This window comes from Planococcus citri, chromosome 3 (assembly GCF_950023065.1).
Source record: "Planococcus citri chromosome 3, ihPlaCitr1.1, whole genome shotgun sequence".
NCBI classification, from domain to species: domain Eukaryota; kingdom Metazoa; phylum Arthropoda; class Insecta; order Hemiptera; family Pseudococcidae; genus Planococcus; species Planococcus citri.
Window position 1 is genome coordinate 23,867,371 of NC_088679.1, and position 24,293 is coordinate 23,891,663.

General features: G+C 33.4%; 2 protein-coding genes and 1 long non-coding RNA gene across 3 annotated transcripts; all 3 read left to right on the top strand.

The window, feature by feature from the left end:
* The first annotated feature begins 2,374 nt into the window (after positions 1 to 2,374).
* Positions 2,375 to 3,332, top strand: LOC135839445 (uncharacterized). Its single transcript, XR_010557599.1, has 2 exons — positions 2,375 to 2,773; positions 2,953 to 3,332. It is a non-coding gene; the product is annotated as an uncharacterized LOC135839445 (long non-coding RNA).
* Positions 3,333 to 15,757: 12,425 nt separating this feature from the next.
* LOC135840689 (kelch-like protein 24a) lies at positions 15,758 to 19,315 on the top strand. Its single transcript, XM_065357332.1, has 2 exons — positions 15,758 to 16,203; positions 16,358 to 19,315. Exons 1-2 carry the CDS (start codon positions 16,197 to 16,199, stop codon positions 18,085 to 18,087), a joined length of 1,737 nt encoding a protein of 578 aa, XP_065213404.1. The 5' UTR covers positions 15,758 to 16,196; the 3' UTR covers positions 18,088 to 19,315.
* A 1,726-nt stretch (positions 19,316 to 21,041) lies between these two features.
* Positions 21,042 to 23,333, top strand: LOC135840512 (kelch-like protein 41). The gene is made up of 2 exons (XM_065357108.1): positions 21,042 to 21,259; positions 21,396 to 23,333. Exons 1-2 carry the CDS (start codon positions 21,253 to 21,255, stop codon positions 23,105 to 23,107), a joined length of 1,719 nt encoding a protein of 572 aa, XP_065213180.1. The 5' UTR covers positions 21,042 to 21,252; the 3' UTR covers positions 23,108 to 23,333.
* The last annotated feature ends 960 nt before the right edge of the window (positions 23,334 to 24,293 follow it).

The following is a 24,293-nucleotide window of genomic DNA, read 5'->3' on the forward strand; positions in this document are numbered from 1 at the left end:
GGTAGGTACTAGGTAGTTCGACTGAAAAGTTTCCGACCGATATAGGGAAAATATTGTTATTGTATTCATAAATGACTTACACAAATTTTCATTTTCTGAGAGCCGAAATGTGATTTTTTCTATTTAAAAATTAATAGAAACAAGAAACAAATTGGCCTCAGCGAAGCAAGTGCGGAAGTTTTCAAAGTTTGATTTCGACTTTCGAGAGCCTTAAATTTGAGGAAGTTGATTTTTTTTTTTCAAAGGACTAACCCTCACGGAAAAAAATACTACTTTCTGAGTAGTAGTTTTTTAACGGAGTAAAAACTACTACTTTTTAAGACCTTCATGGAGAAATATTAGTAGTTTTACATAAAAACTACTACTTTTGTCTAAAAACTAGTTCAAATTACTATTTCGTAAGTAGTAGTTTTGAAGTAGTAATTCTAACTATAGTTCTTAGACAAAAGTAGTAGTTTTTACGTAAAACTACTAATATTTCTCCATGAAGGTGTTTAAAAGTAGTAGTTTTTACTCCGTTAAAAAACTACTACTCTGAAAGTACTATTTTTTTCCGTAAGGGAAGCGAGGGTGAAAACTTGAAACTAAACTTTGTGTTTTGACTGTTTTTTTTAATGCGGGAAGTTCATTTTTTGGTTTTTAAAATTTTAGATTCTGAAAGATTTTGATTTTCTTTTCGGAATTTGCAAAAGGAAAGAGAACCAGTCCAAGTGAGGGAGAAATCTATTGAAAATTTTTTTGTATTTTTAAGAAGCACTTAGCTTAGCTATCTAATAAAAAAATAAAATATTGAGAAAATTGTTCATGTACATAAATGTACCTATGTGCTATTGTGCCTAGTATGTAGCGTTTTTGGCTGCCTTCTTAAGGGCCGATTCCGCATACACGATTGCATACCCGATCCGCCTGATTTTCGAGTGTTGAGATCTCGACATCTATCCGACGAAAATTGATGAAATTTGAAATATAGATACTATGAAGCAATTAGAAAAAAATGTCGGAGGGGATTTTTAATTACTTGAATAGTTTTGGAATGAACAACGATTGAAAAGTGTTCAAATTTCGTTGATTTTCAATTTCAAATTCTACGAAAAATATTCAATCAAATGAAAATCCCATCCGACATTTTCTTTTAATTGTTTCAAAGTATATATATTTTAAATTTCATTCAATTCTGTTCAGTAGATCTCCAGATCTGAAGATGCAAGGTGACAACTGGAGTTTACACGTGGCTAGTTTATTCAATTCAAACAACCGCAAGTAACTTGACTTTTCAATTAATTGGCGGATTATCCATTCCATTTCACGATGAAAAATAATAAATACAAGTAAATTTATTTGATCAGACATGATCAAGTACTGTCAAACCCCCTAATTTCGGACACCTTTTTCACGTTTTTCGTAAAAGGCTTTAAAACGAGCGATTCAACTTGGTGTTTGTCTTCACATTCTCATAGAATGTCACCGTGTGAACAGTTTTTGAGCATCAATTTATTAATTTTACGTGATTTTGTTTGTTTAATTTGAATTCGAAAAGTGTCCGAAATTAGGGTACCTTGGATCTAATTTCGGACACTTTTTCTTTAATGTGGGAACTCGAAAATTTTAGTTGAAAAAGAAATTATTTACCCCTGAAAAACGACTCCAATCAAAAACAGCTCGAATCATGATGTGAAATGTAGAAAAAAAAGATTTTTCAAGGAAATGTTCAGCACTCTCATTATACACTTTCTTGTTAGAAAAATAAGTTGGTAACATTGAACAATTTCTTATCAAACTCCTTGTTGATGATTTTACGGCTCAGATCTTTTACTTTTCAGTATGGTTTTTAGGAAAATGAGTGAAATAATAGTGCAATTCTTCATCAAAACTAAAAACACTTGAAAAAAATACCGTTGAACTCGAAAAATACACATTTGCAAGTGCATCAGTGTTACCCTTCCAAACTCAGTAATGCGTGATCCAAAGTGTCCGAAATAATGATCCGTTTCGCGACTTTTTCAGTTTTTAGGATTTAAATACTAGAAACAAAACGTGAAATTTGAGGAATGAATTTTATTTTTAATTACCAGTGACTTCTTGATATTTTAGAGCGATTTTCATGGTTATGAAAGCATTTGGATAGATCCTGTGAATAACTTTTTCCTCACTCTTCATATGAAGCACTTTGTGAAGTCCATTTTAATGATTAAAGAAATAGCGTAAAATAAAAATTCTTACATCAGGGAGATTGTCCGTGATCTAAACTAATAGAAGAAGTGTTCACTTTTACTTGTACCCTTAGTTCTTATCAATAAAATAGCAAAAACATCAAGTGTCCGAAATTACGTACCCTGTCCGAAATTAGGGGGTTTGACAGTACTTGAAAGTAAATGTACTTGAATTAAGTAAACTTGCAACGTGTGAATTTCAGCGCCTGCTGCTTATGCAAAAAAGTATGCGGAATCGGCCCTTAATCTTAATTTTAATTTAACACGATCGTGTTGCAATTGCAAGTTGCAACATTGTGTATAACTGAAACTAAACCTAACCAAACCAACCGTTAAGTAACCTACCAGCAAGTTTTATCAGTACGCAACAAACGTGAATCCGAATCCCCACTCCTCACGTTAGCTCACGTTCAGTTGTCTTTGATAAGAATTATTGAATGAACCGATTTTGATTTTTCACATTTCATTGATTTCATCCCATAATAAGGTACCTACGTAATTAAAATTTGTTATTTTATGAAAGCTGAAAACTGATTGATATAATTTCTTCAGAAAGATGACTGGTAAGTAATCTAATTTCTTTATGATCTATACCTATATTTCATCTAAGAAACAAGCGAACAACTGTTCTTATCAGAGCACGATCCATTTTCCGAGAACAGAATTACGTACATGTAGTACGTATGCGTGTATTTACTGCTTCCAAAGTTTGTTAATGCATATTTCTTACTTAATATTCTAGATTTGGTTGAAACGGTGGACCTGAACCAAGTGGAGAAAGCACTCTTCAAACACATGAACGAATTAAGGTTGGAAAATTTGCTTTGCGATGTACGTTTCAACGTCAATGGTACAATCATACCTTGTCATCGATTAGTTCTATCTGTGCAGTATGCAAACATGAACGAATAGGTAGAGAGAAGGCCAACGAACCAAAACAAGGCATACGTAAAACGATGCCTTGCTAGGTTCGTGACTAGAGGCGAGAAAATAAAAATCATAACAATCAACCAACATGTTAATTGTTAAGCCTAAAGTAGCCATATAAATATAAGCTATTTGCTAGCTTAAGAGATCATTTTGTATACCAAGTTTAGTCGTGATTAAACTATCCAAACTGTACACTTGTGTTTCAAATATTTGGTAGAAGAACTCACTCAACCTACACCTAATCTCATACAACAAATTGGCGCTCGAACGGACCTACCAAGAACGGAGTGTACCTACCTATACTATGATCAAGGTAAATGAATGAAAATTCAATCAATAACCAAAGTGAAATTAATTTTAAAAGTGACTCAAGTGAATTAACCTCTAGTATAGAATTAGATAGTAGTATTTTATTAGAAATATCAAGTGATAATTTATTTACTTCATCTCCTCAAAAGTTGGAAAAAATTGCAAACCTGGAACTAAGTTGGATTATTGGTGTTCCAAAAGAAAAATTTGACAAATATTTCGATGAATTAAAAATTCCAAGAGAAACCACAGTTGAAAAATACAGATCAAAATTACGAAAATTTTGTGAAGAAGGAGCTGAAGAAGGAACTGAATTTAAAACAAAATATTTTAAGGAAGTTTACGAAAAATTAATTACATCTCCTCAAGACCCAGAAGTATTAGATTTTTTCAAAATGACAATAGGAGGTTCAGGAACGAATACAACCATAATAAAGCCACTTACATTCCATCCTGAAAAATTCTCAGGAATCAACAGTGATGTGACTACATTTATGAAAAATTACGAATTATATGCCAAAATTAATGGATGGGATGATGATAAAAAATTCCAATATTTTCCTGCCTACCTAACTAACCTAGCTTTACAAGTTTATTATCAAATAGAGAAAAATGCCAAAGACTGGAAAACATTAGAAAAGAATTTTAAAGAAGAATTCAATGAAAGTGCAAACATAGACCTAATTGAAAATAAATTAATGAGAAGGAAGCAAGAAAAAGATGAGTCAGCAATGCAATATATTACTGACGTTGTGAATTACTGTGCTATAGTAGACGATAAAATGGAAATGAAACGAGTTTGTAAACATATAATGAAAGGTCTAAGACCAGAAATAATCTCTGCTATAGGTTTATTTGACAATAGTGATTTGAAAAAATTAAAGCACAACATTGAAAAATACGAAAATAATCTACAATTAATCAAATCCAGCAAGGAAGAAGATAGGGTAGCGAAAATGGAACAGGCAATTTTTGAATTGAAAGAAAAAATCAGTAAATCAGATGGAGAAAAAGTTGAAAAAGTGAACCAAGTAGTTGAACAAAGATCACACCAAAACGAATCAAAAAATGACCAATGGAGAAAAAATAAATCAAAAAACTGGAAACAAAATAATTTTTGGCAACCACCCAATTTTTGGCAAAATCCCATGTATTCTCAAAATCCATTCAATACCTACCAACCACAGTGGAACCAGTTCCAAGGATTACCAAATCAGTTCCAAGGATCACCAAATCAGTTCCAAGGATCGCAAAATCAGTGGGGTCAATGGCAAAATCAATTTCAAAATGAACAACAAAACTGGGGAAATGGTCAAAATAATGGTGGAAAAGGACCAACTCCAAACAGATCAAGCAAATTTTGTACAAATTGCAAAAGACCAGGTCATCTCAAGGAAACCTGCTGGCATTCAGAAACCAATACTGAACAGAAAAACGAAAAGAAAAATGACCAGAAAACCATAAACGAGTCCAATAAAACCTGCACAAATTGTAAGAAAATTGGTCATTTAATTGATGATTGTTGGTTTTTGGACCCAAGTAAGAGGAAGATAAAGAATAAAGAAGATTGAGGAAGAAGGCACCCAGTTCCGAATCACACACCAACATTTTATCTACAGAATGGAAAACAAACAGAGTACTTTAGAAATATTGTACATTTCAATAAATTTACTCTGTTGAAAGATTTTAGTACAGACGAGACCAAGACTATAGAAAAAATTATAACCATCAACGAACGTAAATATACTCGTAAATATGCACGTTCGGAATGTAAACAGGAAAAAGCAAAATCAGCAAAAAAGTTGAAGGTAGGTAAAATAAATGGTAACCACCTCAACGTTAGTATACAGTTATGTAACCATGTATATGAAGGTGTCATAGACACTGGTTGTAATTTAACGCTGATAAATGAAAAAATACCACATAGCAAAAGTGAACTTGAAGAATCTGACGTAAATTTGGTGTGTGCAAATGACTCTGCTATGAAAGTGAAAGGAAAATTAAAGAAAATATTCAGTATTGAAGGCCAGAAATATGAGGTAGAAGCTCATGTAACAGAGGGTTTGAATTCTGATATCATTTTAGGGATAAATTTTCTTTTACAACATGCAGCTGTCATAGATTTCGTAAATAAATATATCCAACTAGGAACTGGGAAAAATGCCATAAAAATACCTATGGATGAAAAATGGTTGAAAAATTTCAAACAACCTGAACAAGAAATTGACACTATTGGAGACCATGTAATTTCTTTCAAAGAAATTATTTTGAAACCTAAAGAGAGAAAAATAATCACAATTGATGACATAAAACCAAATAAAAATAACAGGCTGATAATACCTAATGATTTGTTTCATCAAAAATCAGGCATAAAAGCAACAGGCGTGTGTGTAAAAAATAACAAACAGGCCATACTTCAGCTGTTTAATTACACAAACGTGAGTAAAAAAATATACCAATTGCAAAGAATCGGAGTTTTTAAAGACCATAAAGAAAACAAACAACAGGTAGTGAATAATATTCAAGGCGAGGAAAACCACACCCAAGGTGAAATAAACGAAAATGAAGATGAGGTGAGAGACCTAGAAGGAAACCTGATTGATATTTCACCCAAAATGAAAGGAGAAAATAGGAAAAAAATTGTGTATTTATTGAGAAGATTTAGGCATTTATTTACCATGGACTCTTTGCATATCAGCAAGGCAAATGTGGAAGAATATGAGCTCAAAGTAAAGGATGACGAACCTGTTAGCTTGAGATCTTATAAACTGGCTCCTGTAGAAAGGAGGGAAATTTGGAGACAGGTAAAAGAGATGCTCAAATCAGGCATTTTAGAAAGATCAAGATCTCAATACAGTGCACCAGCTTTTCTACTCAAACAAAAAGACAAATACAGATTTTTATGCAATTTTAGTAAGCTCAATGAGAAATTAATTGCTGATAAAAATTCTGTACCTCGGATAGACAACATACTCATGGCCGTAGAGGGAGCCACATTATTCAACCTACTTGACTGTAACTCTGGTTTTCATCAAATTCCAATTTCAGCAGCTTCAAGATATTTAACTGCCATAATAATAGAAAATCAGTTATTTCAATACACAAGATTACCTCAGGGACTGATGAACAGCCCTGCAGCCTTTAGTAAAACCATAAATGCCGAATTTGCGGATCTACTCTATGAGGCCATGGTGGCTTACATGGATGATATTTGTGCTTATGGAAAAGATTTTGAGCAGGCTTTACTCAATTTGGAAAAAACCCTACAAAGGCTAGACAAATTGAACTTAAAGCTCAAAACCTCAAAATGTAAATTTTTCTATGATGAAATTGAGCTTTTAGGCCATAAAGTGAATGGAAAGAAAATTGAACCAATTGATAAAAATATAAAAGCAATAGTAAATTTCAGACAACCAAGGACTATCAAGGAGGTCCAATCATTCATTGGAATGGTAGGGCACTACAGAAAGTTCATAAAAAATTTTGCCAAAGAATCAGCTTGTTTGACTGATCTGACTAAAGGAGATGTCAAAAATAATACAAAAGTGAAATGGGAAGAAATACATGAAAAAGCCTTTCAAAGGTTGAAAACTTTGATGACCAGTGAACCAGTTTTAGGAATTTATAAAGAAAATAGGCAAACTATAGTTGAAACAGATGCATCTAGTATAGCTATTGGAGGTGTTTTATCTCAAGTAAATGAAAAAACAGGTAAAACTCATCCAGTAGCCTACTTTAGTAAAAAACTGCAACCATCACAGCAGAAATATTGTGCCTATGACCTAGAAATGACAGCTCTAGTGGAGACTATTACCCATTTTCGTGAGTATTTATTTGGAATTCCCTTCACAGTTTACATAGACCATGCAGCTCTGGTCAGCTGTAGAGGGATGAAAGATCCAAATGCCAGAATGGGGAGAATGATAGATAAACTCTCCCCCTACGAATTCGAAATTAGGCACAAACCAGGGAAACAAAATGTGGTCCCTGATGTGCTCAGTAGAACAGAAGTGGCAAATGAAATAAAAATTGGAACCAATTTCAAGGAAGAACAACAGAAAGATGAATATTGTAACAATTTGATAAAAGCAAAAAAAGGTCAGCTTGATAAAAAACATCCAAATTATAAACAGTATAAAAGGGCAAGTAGGAGGTATGATTTGAATGAAAATGAATTATTGGTCATAAATCAAAGAACTCCAATGGGAATTAGAAGGCCAATAGTAGTACCTCGCCTACTTATAAATGAGATACTACATGCATACCATGACTGTGCTATAAGTGGAGGACACTTTGGAGCAAATAAAACTTTGAATAAAATTCAAATGAAATATTATTGGACTGGAATGACTCAGGATGTGAAAAATTACGTGAGGAGCTGTCATTCCTGCCAGATTCGGAAAAAAGAAGCTGGAAAAATTCCAGGACTTTTGAAACCTATTGAAATAAATATTTGTGAAATTTTAGGACACTTAGAAATTGATTTTGTGGGCCCTTTGCCCAAAAGCTCCGGACACAGCTACATACTGGTGGGCACATGTAGAGCTACGAAATTTGCATTCGCCAAACCAGTAGCCACAGCCTCCTCTGATGCAGTCATAAAATTTCTTTATGAATTAATGACGATTTATGGATGCCCAAAGAAAATTTCTTGTGATAATGGAACACATTTTAAAAATTCCGAATTTCAAGAAACCTGTAAGCGACTTGGAATTACACTGACCTTTAGCTCAACATTTTCCCCACAGACTCAAGGAGGGACTGAAAAATTTAATGGTGTGCTGAGTAAAAGTTTGGCACATTATTGTAACCAAAATAGGACAAATTGGAGTGAATTTGTGAAATTTGTAGTTTTTGCATACAATACCACTCCATTGGTAAGATTTAAAGGACTCAGTCCATACTTTATTATGTATGGGCAAAATCCAAATCAACCAATAGAAAACAGACTGTCCCTAGACACTAGGGCAAAAAGGGACAGGATGGAAGAAATAGAAGAAATCCAAAAAATCAGAAAAATGGTACCTGGAATAATTTTTGAAAATCAGAAAAAAGAGAAAATTGAATATGACAAAAAACACAAAGAAGTGAACCATTCACCTGGAGATATGGTACTTCTAGAAATTCCATTTAAGCACAAGGGAAAATTTGCTGCAAAGTACAATGGACCCTATAAAGTGCTTAGGAAGATGAATGACTTGAATTATGAAATAGAAAGAGAAGACAAGCCTGAAATTGTTCACATTAGGCGTCTTAAAAAGTATATAATTCGAGATTGAAAAAATCAAAAAAATTTGCTGAAAAAATTTAGGATTAAGGGATAAATTTACAAAATTATTTATAGGAAAAGTTAGATTTATGAATATATTTAAGCCATCTATGACTCGCGATTGTAGATTTAACCATAAAAAGTACATTTATGAAAATACAAAGTAAGCTAAAATTATTGAGTATTGAATAGAAAATGTGCACAAATCAGCAAATTTTATGGGCCCAGCATACAAAGAAGGCGAGGAACATGTACTATGTATGTGTAATAATTTGCCAAAATAAAAATAAAAATAAATATTCCAGAAAACCACTGAAAAATGTACTCAATTTTGACAAAAGTACCTGTAATTAGACATAGTTTAGCTGTAAAGATCAATAAAGTAGGGAGCCTGCAAGAACATCTGAGGGCTTGCAGGGTTGGAGAGAAAATTCTGGGGAAGGATAAGGAAATAGTAGTACCTTATCCATCGTGTCCTCAGAACCTCTCCTGATTGTAATTTGGCCTGATATAGGTATAAGTAACCCAAACTAGACCTCTTGGGGCTTCAAGTGCCCAAAATGTAAATAATGTTCATATAAGATTGTAAATATCAATGAAAACATACCTACTGTAAATGAATGAAAAAAAAAAAAAAAAAAAAATGTAGGTACCTATCTATCTATCTCGTCGTCGTCGTGGTTCCTTGTCCTTTACAGGACATTGGAAATCACATTTTTGTGGTACCCTTACAGGGTGAGGCGAATGCCTATTGCCACTGCGATTATTCTGGGGAATCGACGTTGTTTCGAGCTTCCACTAGTAGTTTCCCGTTGCTTTCTAGTGACATCTACACAAGCACCTTGGAGCTAGCCGGGTAGTTTAGAGACCCTGAGCTCCTCAGTGTTGACCTCTATAGACGCTCGAACCAGTTTCAGCTTTTTGATTCTGCTAACAGATGGCGTGCATTATCTGTTAGCTCGGCTAAACTGGTAGTCCCCCGGTACTTGGCGTGTAATGTTGATAATTGCACGAACGATTTTTTAATTACACGCACAAGCTTGCCTCTGTAGCTGGGTTTGAACCGGGTACCTCTTGAACGGAGGTCCGCGGCTCTACCTACTACGCCACCGAGGGACTTCCTATCTATCTACCTACCTAGTTAAAACTAAGAATTAATCTAAGTATAGCAATGGAAAATATATCGCAAATAATTCGCGATCACAATGTACATAATTATTTAAAACTGGCACTTCAGCAGAATTCATTTTATAGAAAAATTAGTACTTCATATAAATTATTCCTATAGTTGAATGAATAGGCTATTTTTATGAAATAGATGTACATAGATTAGCAATATCATAGGAAAAATGAAAAACAAACTCAGAATCAGTAATAACATGCCACAGAAGCCATTTCAATCCATATCCTGACTGAAAATGGACATAGTCACATAAACAGAACAGAAATCAGAGAAATTCCAAAACATGTTGAATGGAAAGACCAGAAACCACATGGAGGAACCAAAACCAAGGGGAACAAATTGGTAGAAAAAACTTTCAAAATTTGAGATCACAAAACCATAGCATCATTCTTGAGAAGAACTACCCAGAAGAGTATAACTGCAGCCATTCAATGGATTGTATAAACTATTTATTAGATAAATTTAGACTTACTAGAAGAGAGAAGAAAAAGTCAGAAAGAAATTGAAATTGAGTTGAAAAAGAAAAAGAAAGTATAGAGTAAAAATGAGGACATTTTTTTTCCGAGAAGAGGAAAATTTGCAGTATGCAAACATGAACGAATAGGTAGAGAGAAGGCCAACGAACCAAAACAAGGCATACGTAAAACGATGCCTTGCTAGGTTCGTGACTAGAGGCGAGAAAATAAAAATCATAACAATCAACCAACATGTTAATTGTTAAGCCTAAAGTAGCCATATAAATATAAGCTATTTGCTAGCTTAAGAGATCATTTTGTATACCAAGTTTAGTCGTGATTAAACTATCCAAACTGTACACTTGTGTTTCAAATATTTGGTAGAAGAACTCACTCAACCTACACCTAATCTCATACAACAATCTGCCATGTCTCCATACTTCAAAACGATGTTCAATGGAAATTTCGAAGAAAGTAAATCTGATACCGTTACCATGAACGATATTGAAACTGAATCATTTGAAGAAATTCTGAATGCTATGTACACAGCTAGTATTCGTTTTCATGCCGGTAATGCATATTTCATCCTAAAAGCCAGTCACCTATTTCAACTAGAGATCATAGAAAACGCGTGTTTGTCTTACATCATTAGAAATCTGGAAATCAATTTCTTGGCCGAGACCTGCATATTCGCCCAGCAGAATATCTGGAATGACCAATATAAGTCTTTATGTTTCAAGTGTAGTCGGGCCATATCCAGCAGCATTATCGAATATGGAAAGATCGATTCTTTCAGTAAAATACCATTCGATCGTTTCAAAAACATTTTATATAATTACCCACGTTTTCTCAACGAAAGCCAAGAAGAATTGGTCATTTTATTGATAAAGAAATGGAGTAAACAGAATAATGCGAGCTGTAAAGATATCGAAATACTTTTGGATGCTGCTCATTTGAAATCCACCAAATTAATAAACTCTTCGCTTATGTCTCGATTGTTGGTTTGCAGTGACGATAAATTCATGATGAATGATGCACATAGCGAAGGCACTCAAGAATTGCATTGTGATGATTCTAATTTACCCGTTAATTTATATTTGAATGCTATAAACGTGGTAACTGGCCAAAGAGGATGGGGTGTTCTAAAGCTGAATGGTGGCTTGGATAAATATTTTTGGTCGTCATTCCATCCGAGTAGAGCCTGTAGCAAAAAAGTTTGCAGAATTGGAAGTAAATTGTATTGCTTTGAAATTTCCGCACAGGATGGCAAGGAAGCGAATTTTTTCTCCTATGATGAAAAAGATGACATTAGAAGTGCTCTCCCTACGCCATCGGATCTTATCATTGATCAATTTGAGATCACAGCTGTGAAAACATCTATATATCTAATGATCACGAAGCCTCATTTTTTGATTTGGCTTTACAATTGTGAGACGAATACTTGGCAAAATATACTGAGAAAAAATGAACACGAAAATATTTATTGCAACGTGTCCGCGTGTACGTTTTCAAGCGGCTGTTTTTACGTACTCGCGCAGAAAGAACAGTCTGCCTTATTCGCGAATTTATTCTCAATTACTCCTTCTAGCACCACTTTCATCGTTAAGGAATTAGTAGGCTTATCGTTAATATCGGGCAACATTTCATACCTTCGTGCATTTGATAGTAAGATTGCAATATACACAGTATACGGGACAAAACATGTCGAAAAAATGAATGCATTGAAGATTTTCAATCTTAACAAGCGTCCGAAGGATCATCAATGGTTGAGTTTTTTGACGGCTAAGGAAAGTCGTCATGTAAATTTTTTCTTTCTTCATTACAATGGATCAATGTATTTCGTGGAGAATGGTAGAGCTATGATTCCCAATCAAAAATATAATTTGTCTTCCGATAGTTGGATCAATTTACCATTCTTACCAGAACAAATCGCTATTCCGAATACAAATCAAGTACTGGCCACCGGAGAAGTGTTCGGTTGTGATATTAATCCGTGAGTAATTATTTGTTTGAGATATCGCCTTTGTATTTTCATTTATTTTTATTATGAAATAATACCTTGATTGTTTTTTATTGCTGTTCTTCTAAGTCGATTCCATTTTTGTTCTAATTATGTAATAAGTACATATCATGTTATACGTACTTACGTACATACGTAAACGTAACTATTGTTTTTTTTCCTTGACGTTAATCTGCATTTGCGTAGCATGAGTGCTCTTATATACTCGTATTCTTGCAAGTGTTCGATATTTTCTAATGATAATGTTTATTTTCAAAAATAAAATTACCTATATTTTAAAAATTGATTAATTATTATTACCTACCTAACTTACATTATTGAAGTTTCTCAAAATGAATGCATCAGTGAAGTAGTAGGTAGATACCTAGAATCTATACAGTGAACTCGAATGAGAGATTATGAATAAAAGTGTGTGAAGAAAAATTAATTTTAAAAATTTCTAAAAAGGAAGTCCTTCAATCTAAAAAACTACGTGTTGAAAAAATATGTACCTAGTTTGATATCATACAACCGCTAAGCTAACAAAATCATTGTTCTTTTTTTCATGTAAATGGCTAAATCATCATAGAACCAATTTGAAATCAAGACATCTTTATTTATTTATTTGACAGTCATATCACGGTTCTGCGGTTTATGCTATCTACGATTTAATTAACCATTAACCAAAACCGGCACCGGATAACCCATAACTGTGTTGCGCTAAATCCAAATCCAATCCTCAACTCGAACCTAACATGGACTCGATTTTGTTAACAGCATTATGAATTTATTAATTTTTTAAGTATGTTTTTTTTACACGGATTCTCGAAAATCTGGTTTTTGGACGTTTTTTGAATCTCTTTTTTAAACACTTTTTAGATCCCCACCACAAACTTTCAAAACATCAGAAGTCTTCTCCCTTTAAGTAAAATCCATAATCCATTTCCAAAAGCTACTATCCTAACATATTCTGGTGGATTTTAAATCTGCCAAAATCCAGATTCTCGAAAATCTGCCATAATCCGTGTAAAAAAAACAAACTTTTTCAATCTTTGTATTCTTCAGAGATCTAAACATTAAATTAATTTTCTTTCATATCAACTAGGTACCTACTCGAGTACGTATTCGACTATTCTTTTATTTACTAACAAGCGTCAGTTTTGATGATTCATGATCACAAACTCGCGAATTTTTTAAATCCTCATTAGTTCAAGTTCATTCTTCAAAGTTTCAAACTTCACATTTTTTTGTAGTTTTCGTTTTTGCTTTTCAATTTTTATTTTGTCACTTGACTATGGTAACGGCAATGGTAATGATTACCTATTCGTTCATTTGTTGACAAGCGTCAAATTTTGAATTCATGAATTTTTCCATCTTCATAAAACAAAAATGAATAAAAAAATTCCAACTGTGAACTTTGAAATTGAAGATTGAAGATTAAGAAAATTCATAAATTCAAATCCACTGATTGACACCTATGTGTATGTGCATATCAACAAATCGAACGAATAGTCAAGTACGTTAGGTAAGTAGAAGTACTGAAAAAAAAAGAAAAAAATGAATAAAATAAAAAAGTTTCAACTTTCGAGTTAAGTTAAGAAATTTAATTACAGAGTTTGAAACAATTCAAATAAGTATTAAAAACAGCTACCCGCCACCCAGAACAGGTACTTTTGTATTTGGCTATTTGCACTCCATCCACCTGCGAGCTGACAAAATAAAGTCGTCTCCGTTAAATCACCAGGAGGCCTATTATGGAATCGCGTTACCATAACGAAATTCGTTAGGCGTTAAGTTCCTGTATTATGAACGATTCGTTAAGATTCAAGTTTTTCCCAATTTTGCATACCACATATGAGAGGGGTTTTGCGATAAGGGCCCTTGTGGTGATATTTCGATTTTTTCAGGAGAGAGAAAACATCGAATTGCTTCGATTTTTTCGATTTTTTTTTTTTTGATTTTTGGGTGCAGTGTTGTCTTGCGCATAGGTTGGGTGGGAAATTTTGACGAAATTCATTCATCATCGCCTGATATCTGTGATTTAGAAAAGGGACCTTGTGGTGAAAAGGCGAATTTACACAACGTTACAGACTACCCCGCAAAAAAATACCGAGAAATTCGGATTCGCCATGAAATTTTACATAGGTAACAACAATAAAATAATTTTTTATATCGACATTATCTTCTTTTTTTAAAAAAAATCAAAAACAAACAAAAACTTTGTTTTTCGATTTCCCAAAAATGTAAGTTTTTGAGTATTCACGTTCAAGTAATTTTTAAACGAGAAGTTGATGAGATAGGCGAAATCTGATTGCACCATTCGATTTCTTGTGAAAAAGTAAGTCGGAATCGCCAATAAAAAAAAAAAACATCGAATCACCACAAGGACCCATATCGCGAAACGCCTCTCATATGTCAACTTTAAATTAAAAATACACAACATTTTCAATGAGCACGTGCGTGTTTTTAGACACCAAAATGTTCGTAATTTTATCCTCTTTAAAATGGGGGTTTTCCCAAAGCTGTACCTCTCACCGTTCAAAAGTTCTCGAAGTTTAAAGCTGCGAAAACAAGCATGCAAGAGGTAAGTATTGAACTTCAAACTAAAATTACTCAAAATTTTGAACGAATTCCTAGGTATTTTAATATCGCAAAATGTTCGTAATTTTATCCTCTTTAAAATGCTTCCTAACCGAAAGCTCTACCTTTCATCGTTCAAAAGTTCTTGAAGATCAAAGTTGCGAAAAGTGGTCACTTATCAACACACTAAAAAGACTGATAACAGTAATAACACAATTTGACTACTTCCTGCAACTTTGATCTTCAAGAACTTTCAAACGATGAAAGGTAGAGCTTTCGGATAAGAAGCATTTTAAAGAAGATAAAATTACGAACATTTTGCGATATTAAAATACCCAGATGTTCGTTCAAAATTTTGAGTAATTTTAGTTTGAAGTTCAATACTTACCTCTTGCATGCCTGTTTTCGCAGCTTTAAACTTCGAGAACTTTTGAACGGTGAGAGGTACAGCTTTGGGGAAAATCCCATTTTAAAGAGGATAAAATTTACGAACATTTCAGTATTTAAAAACACGCACGTTCTTACTGAAAATTTCAACTATTTTATGTTAAAAGTTGACATAAGTAGTGTTGGCCTGAGAATATTCTCAATGCGCATAATCTGAGAATATGCGCGAATATTCGCGAATATTCTCAAATGCTTGGAGAATATTCTCTCAAAAAAATAAAAATCATGACTTTTTTCAAAAAATTTGAAGATTTTTCTACAATTTTCCACAATTTACAAGTTTTACATCAACTTTTCTTTATAAATTTCCAATTTTCCTTAATAATTTGAAACCTTTTCAATGGAAACTTGGAAAGTTTCCGATTATCCCTAAACTAAGCAATAATGTTCTAATTTTTTGAAAAGAATCTGCGGAATATGCGCAAGAATCTGCGCATATTCTTGCGCATGCGCAAGCAAAAAAAGAATATTCGCGAATTTGCCCAACACTAGACATAAGTAAACGCAATAATCCGTAACGAAGGTTTCTTTAGGGTAACGACACCTTCCAACCTTTCGTTATGTAAAGAGCCAAAAACTGGTCAAACCACTTCTTAACGAACGGATAACGAATCGGTAACGAATTTCGTTATGGTAACGCGAGTTCATAATAGGCCTCCAGCTGCGAATCACTGATAAGAATGGTCATGTAATACGAGATGAAGTGAAATTTCAAATTTTGACTGATGAGAAATTGAGATGAATAATGATTTACAACGATAAAAAGTAATTTAATTCATGAAAACTGGAAACTTGTAATAATTTCTTCAGAAGCATGGCCCGTAAGTATTTCATACTATGATCCATTTCATCTGGAGAATTGTTCTTATCAGAGCTCGATAGATGTTCCCAGAGCAGAATTACTCTATAGCGCCCTAATTCTGCTGCTGCCGAGATTTTTTGATAAATGTACTCATTTCCTGTTTATTATTCTAGATTTGATTCGAACTGTGGATCTGAACCAGGTGGAGAAAGCACTCTTCAAACACATGAACGATCTACGGATGGAAACTTTGTTTTGCGATGTACGATTCAACGTCAACGGTACCATCATACCTTGTCATCGATTAGTTTTGTCCGCTATATCTCCTTACTTCAAAACTATGTTCAATGGTAATTTTAAAGAAAGTAATTCTGATACCGTAACTATGAACGATATTGAAACCGAAACATTTGAAGAGATTCTGAACGCTATGTACACGGCTAGTATTAGTTTTCATCCGGGTAATGCATATTTCATCCTGAAAGCTAGTCACCTATTTCAACTAGAGATGATAGAAAACGCTTGCGTCTCTTATATCATGGAATACCCCGAGATCAACTTTTTAATTGAAACCTGCGTATTCGCCCGGAATATTCAACTTGATAAATTATATTCCAGCTGTAGCCAGACCATAGCCAGCAGCATTATAGAATATGGAAAGACTAATTCTTTCAAAAAAATCCCTGTTGATATTTTTGAAAAAATTCTCATTGATTTTCTACGTATAAACATAAAAGAAAGCGAAGAAGAACCTGTACTCCTGTTGATAATGAAATGGAGTAAACATAATGATGCCAGTCGTGAAGATATTGAAAGATTTTTAGATGCAGCTTATTTGAAATCGACTAAATTAATCAGTTCCTCGGTCATGTCTCAATTATTGGTTTCTAGTGACGATAAACCAATAAATGACGCGAGCGAAGGCATTTCCGAATTGCATGATAATGATTTTAATTTACCCTTGAATTTATATCTGAACGCCATCGACGTAGAAACTGGCCAGAAAGGATGGGGTGTTTTAAAACTGAACAGTGATTTGGATAAGCATGTTCTATCATCATTTCATCCGACCAGTGCTTGGAGGAAAAAAGTTTGCAGAGTTGGAACGAAAGTGTATTGTTTTGAAATTCTTGTTAACAGTGACGGTGACGAAGAGGTAACGAATTTTTTATTGTATGACGAGAAAGATGGTACTAGAATGCATCTCTCAGCGCTGCCGGTGCCGGAATCGCCGAATTTTTCAATTGATGAGTTTGAAATAACAGCTGTGGAAACGTCGATATATCTAATGATAAAGAAGCCGTTTTTCTCCATTTGGCTTTATAATTGTGAATCGAATACTTGGAATGATGTAGTGAGTGAAAATTATCACAACAAGATTTATTGTAACGTTTCCGCGTGCACTTTTTTGGATGGAAGTTTTTACATACTCGCTCAGGAAAAGAAGACCACAGAGAGTTGTCCCGGGGAGCCAATCGATTATATATTCTCAATTACTTGCAGCACTTTAATCCTTAAAAAGTTAACTAAAGTACCGTTGAGATTCAACGGGAATTTATGCTCGTACTTCTGTGCATTTGATAATAGACTCGTCATATCAGCAGTGTATGGGACGCGACGTCGCTATGAAAAAAACACGCTTTTCATTTTTGACCTTGCCAGCAGTCAGTGGTTGATCAGTATGGAGAAAATGAGAAGATGGCATCTTAATTTTTACCTGTTTCATTTCAATGGCTCTTTACACGTGGTGGAGAATGATCGAGCTATGGTTCCCAACGAAAAATATGATTTATCTTCGTGTAAATGGACTGATTTACCAAACTTGCCGAAACAAGTCACGATTTCAAATACGAATCGAGTACTGGCCACCGGAGAAGTGTTCGGTGCTGATGTTAATCAGTGAGTAATTACTCCTTTTGAGATATCGTGTTTGTGTTTCTTTTATTTTCATTGTGAAATGATATGCTTTTTGTTTCTGATTTTCTAAAATTCGATTCAGTTTTTGTTCTTATTTTGTAATGTATCTACCTCTACGTAACTCATGTTATCTATGTGTATATCTATTGTTTTTTTCTTGTCGTTCGTTTTGCATTATTTTGTATGGTATGAGCGCTCTTACAGTCTTGAAATTGTTCGATATTTTTCAATGATTACGCTTATTTTCAAAAATAAAATGATATCTACCTAAGTACATTGAAAATTTGTCAATTATGATTTACTTAAGTTGGTGAAATTTCTCGAAATGAACGCATAGGTGAATTAATACCTAGATAGTATAGATAAGTAGGTACACTGAACTCGAATGGTAGCTTATGAGTAGGTAGAAATGTGTGAAGAAGAATCTATAAAAAATACAAAACATCAAATCCTTCAATCTCAAAAAACCCGCGATTGATATCACACAACCGCCGAGCTATTGTTTTTGTACCTATATTTCTTTTTTGAATGAAATGTATGGGGTAAAGTTTCTTCTTCAAGGGAAGTGTTTCTAATCAGAGATAACCTCATATTTTTGGTCAGTGGCTGAGCAAATTGAGAGAAATGAGAAAATATCATGCTAATTTTCACTTTTTTCATTTCAATGGCTCTTTTTATGTGGTGGAGAATGATCGAGCTATGGTTCCCAATGAAAAATATGATTTGTCTTCGGGTAAATGGACTGATTTACCAAACTTGCCGAAACAAGTCAGGATTTCGAGTACGAATCAAGTACTGGCCACCGGAGAGGTGTTCGGTGCTGATGTTAATCCGTGAGTAATAATTTTTTCTTTGAGATGTCGCATTATTTTGTACATATTTTCATTTATTTGTATGCTGAAATTTTACCTTTATTGTTTTTCATTGCTGTTCTTCTAAAAGTTGATTCAGTTTCTGTTTTAATTCTGTAATATAACTCATGTTATAAAGTAGGTAGGTAGTAGGTACTTATGTATGTACATAATATGTAGGTATCTATTGTTTTTTCCCTTGATGTTTATTTTGCATTTGTGTGGCATGAGCGCTCTTATATTCTTGAAAAAGTTTGACATTTTTTAATGATGACTGATGACGCTTATTTTCAAAAATAAAATTAATATACATTGAAAATTTGTCAATTATTATTACCGGACTTACATTATTGAAGTTTCTCGAAATGAACGCATCAGTGAAGTTAGTAGGTATACTTAGATACTATAGATAAGTAGGTACGTTGAACTCGAATGAGAGCATATGAGTAGAAATGTGTGAAGAAGGATCAATAAAAAATACTTCTAAACAGCAAATCCTCCAATCTAAAAAAAAACACGCGTTGAAAAAATATAAATTGCTGCCAAGCTAACATCGTTGTTTTTGTATTTTTCTTTTTTGAATGAAATGTATGGGGTATTAACGTTTTCTCCTCAAGGGAAGTGTTTCTAATCAGGGATATATTTTTTTGCTCAGGGCTAAGTATTAAGTTTCAAAAATTTGTTATTTTCTACAAAGTTTTCAAAAGTCTGACAAATCAGACAAAATATTGTAAAATTACTAATACCTACCTACTATTAATTAATAATTATGTAAAAAAGAAAAAGCATCCAAATGTGGCTATCTGAACTGAAGTTTCGGAACCAAATAGGATGGTAAAGTAAAATGCTAGTAAAGCCTGTATTTTTGTTAGCTAACAGGTGGATTGTGGATGCAGTTATATAATATGCGAATGTTCACATAATTGGCGGTTGTTTTATAGGGCTGCAGATTCGACCCAAAATCGTTTCAAACCCACTATTATTTCAAATTTTCAGGCCCAAATCAAAATCGCACAAAACCCTTCATTTTTAAAGCATGAAACGTGAACCCTAAACCAGAGGCTGAACCTTTATTTTTTCAATGGGTTCCGTGTGTCTTCTAGTTGGCACTTGAAAAGGCACTCTATTCTTGTAATTTTATATGTACGTAAAACTTTTTGTTAATTAGTTAATTTGTCTGATTTTTTCCAAGTAAGTATTATTTGAATTTGAATAAATTGTATATTTTTGTTTTGAACAGTTCGTGTTTTTTGGGAAAATGTAACCAAGACGGCACTTCACTTGAAATTTTTCCAAAAATCGTTGTTCTTTTTTTCAAGTAGGTAAATGGCTGCATCATTAATTCATTATACCTAGAACTAATATGAAATCAAGAAATAATTCAACCTAAACCGTCACCGCATAACCCATAACATTGGTTGCACTAAACCCAAACCAACCCTCAACTTGAAAGTTGAATGTTTACAAAATGTTGACCCAAAAACTGACGCTGATATCAAACTCAATTTTGGTTGACAGCATTTTGAATTTACTGAAATTTTCAATCTTCGTATTCTTCATAGATCTAAACGTTAAATTTTTCGTTCCTGTTTCCTCCTTTCATATTAACTAGATTTTAGGTATTCATTCATTTGTTGACATTGACAAGCGTCAATTTTAATTTTGAATTCATGATAACCAACTGATGAATTTTTTTCAATTTTCAAACTTCAAAGATCCCAACTTCAACTTCTTAAATTGTTTTTCGTTTTAAATTTTTTAATCATCATTTCATCACTTGAATATGGTAATGCTAATGATTATTTGTTCATCTCTTGATGTGTCAATTTTAAATTCATCAATTTTTCAATTTTTATTTTAAAAAAAAAACAAAAATTCAAAATTGAGAACTTTGAAGTTTAAAAAATTCAAATTCACTAATCGACACTTTTCAGCGAATCAAACGAATAGTCAAGTAAGTAATACGCTACTAAATATATAAAAAAAAATCAACATCAAGATATGGAATTTGAAAAAAAAATTCAAAAATTTGAAGCACCCAAGGAACGTATTTTATTTTTTCACTTGCACTCCAACCATCTGCGATCTGACAAAATAAGGTCCTCTGACGGAGTGTGTGTTCCCTGTTCCCTCGCTGCACGCTGCTCGATGTTTCCAGTCATCATTGATAAGAAATAAGAATCGAGGGAAGAATCAATTTGATTTGAATTGAGACGATTACAACAAGTTACAACGATAAAAAGTGCTTAATTTTAGTTTATGAAAACTGGGAACTACGTAGTAACAATTTCTCCAGAATCATGGCACGTGAGTATCTACCCATTTTAAATCAATTTCATCTCAAAAATTGTTCTTAGTCCCAGAATTAAAGCCTCTTAATTCTACTGCTGCCGAAGTTTGTTGATATGAATGTACACAGTATATTTCCAATTGATTGTTCTAGATTTGATTCAAACTGTGGATGTGAACCAGGTGGAGAAAACACTCTTCAAACACTTGAACGATCTAAGGATGGAAAACTTATTTTGCGATGTACGGTTCAACGTCAATGGTACCATCATGCCTTGTCATCGAGTAGTTTTGTCCGCTATATCTCCTTACTTCAGAACCATGTTTAATGGAAATTTCAAGGAAAGCAATTCCGATACAGTTACGATGAACGATATTGAAACCGAAACATTTGAAGAAATTCTGAACGCTATGTACACAGGTAGTATTCGTTTTCGTCCGGGTAATGCGTATTTCATTCTAAAAGCTAGTCACTTATTTCAACTAGAGATGATAGAAAACGCTTGTGTCTCTTATATCATGAAAAATACAGAAATCAACTTCTTAATTGAGACCTGCGTATTCGCCCGGAATATTCAACTTAATAGATTATATTCGAAGTGTAGCGTGACAATAACCAACAATATGATCGAGTATGGAAAGACTAATTCTTTCAAAAAAATTCCACTTGATGTTTTCGTAAAAATTCTCAATTATTTGGGTATGGCTATTAAGCTAAAGCAAAGCGAAGAAGAACCCGTACTTTTGTTGATAATGAAATGGAGTAAACATAACAATGCCAGTCGTGAAGACATAGAAAAAATTTTAGATGCACCTTATTTAAAATCGACCAGATTAATCAGTCCCTCGGTCATGTCTCAATTATTGGTTTGTAGTGACGATAAACCAATGAATGACGCGAGCGGAGGCATTCAAGAATTGCATGATAATGATTTTAATTTACCCTTGAATTTATATCTGAACGCCATCGACGTAGAAACTGGCCAGAGAGGATGGGTTGTTTTAAAACTGAACGGTAGTTTGGATAAATATGTTCTATCATCATATCATCCGACTAGTGCTGAGAAAAAAAAAATTTGTAGAATTGGAACGAAGTTGTATTGCTTTGAAATTTTCGAAAACGATGAAGAGGAGGTAATGAATTTTTTCTCGTATGACGAGAAAGATGATACCAGAATTCATCTCCCTACGCTGCCGGAAGAGTCGGAAATAACTGATGACTTTGAAATAGCAGCTGAGGAAACATCGATATATCTTATGATAAGGAATCCATCCTTCTCCGTTTGGCGTTATGATTGTGAGACAAATACTTGGAATAATGTACTGAAAAAAAATGAACACGAAGAGATTTATCGCAACATTTCCGCTTATACTTTTTCAAGAGGCAGTCTTTACATCATTGCACAGGAAGAAATGTCTTCAAAGTATTGTTCAAATTATATATTCTCAATTACTCCTGCACACGCCACTTCAGTCGTTAAGAAATTAACAACAGTATCATTATATGGGATCTCATTAGACAATTTGTACTTCAGTGTATTTGATGGTAAAATTGTGTTGTCAACAGTATGTGGGTTAGAAGTTATCTGTAAAAAAAATCCTTTCCAGATTTTTGATCTAGCCAACTGTCAATGGTTAAGTGGTTTGAAGAAAATGAAAAGTCGTCATGAAAATTTCCACCTTTTTCACTATGATGGCTCTGTGTATTTGTTGGAGAACGATCGACCTTTGATTCCGAATGAAAAATATGATTTGTCTTCCGGTGAGTGGATTGATTTACCATGCTTACCAAAACGAATTACAATTCCAAATACGAGTCAGGTTCTGGCCACAGGAAAAGTATTTGGTGCTGATGTAAATCAGTGATTAATTGTTCCTTTGAGATATTGGATTTATCTGTATCTGTTTTATTTGATTCGGATTCTGTTCTAATTTTGAAATGTATAACTATGTCATATTGTGTTTATTTCGGTATAATAGTTCATTTGTAAATAGTAGGCTAAGCGCTCTTGTATTCTTGCGAATGTTTGATATTTCTCAAAGGTGATGCTTATTTTGGAAAATAGAAAATAAATGTTAGAAAATTTGTTAATCCTATCTACACTGATGATTACATTTTTTTTTTTTTTTTTTTTGGAATAAAACCAAATAAACGCATTAGTAATCAAGTATTGAATCAGTATGAGTCATGAGGTTGTACATAGGTAATACCTACCTATTAAAAATTTGTCAATTATTATTACCTAGGTACCTAACTTGAATTATTGAATTTTCTCGAAATGAATGAAATATACAGTGAAATATGTATGTAGAGCCTAAATAGTAGATAAGTATTAAGTACAGTGAACTCGAATGAGAGCTTATGAGTAGAAGCATGTGAAGAGAAGAATCAATAAAGGATGTGTACTTCTAAAAAGCATTCCCTCAGTCAGTCAGTCTAAAAAAAGTAAAAAAAAAAACACGCGTTGAAAAAATAGTTTGAAATCAGTGAAATCACACAACCGCCAAGTTAACATGGTTTGTTTTTTGTAGTTTTCTATTTTGAATGAAGGAATTGAAGGGTATGGGCATAAAGTTTCCTTTTCAAGGAAAGTGTTTCTTGTAATCAGGGTTATACTTTTTTTTTACTCAAGGCCAAGCAAAAGTTTTAACTTTTAAGTTATTTTTTCCAAAGTTTTTAGAAGTCTGACAAATCAGACAAAATATTTTAAAATTAATGTTACATTACCTACTATTAATTAAGAAAGTGCCCAAACGTGGCCACCTGAAGTTTTTTTTTTTTTGAATACATGCAACTTGGCAAGCCATGGATCACAAATTTTCAAAAACAATTAATTCAACCTTAGGCTACTGGCTTTAGACCGTATCAATCGAAAGTAGAGATATATTGATCTCGCTGATGTAAGTTTCTGCTTACTTTTTTACAGCAGCTCGAGAGGTACTGTAAATGCTGTAATAGCAGTTGGATGGTTCTTCAATTGTTTTCTTGTCCTTATTTTTCAAAGTGTTGATTTCTTTTCTTTTTTAAATGATAATTTTAAAGGTCTAATTA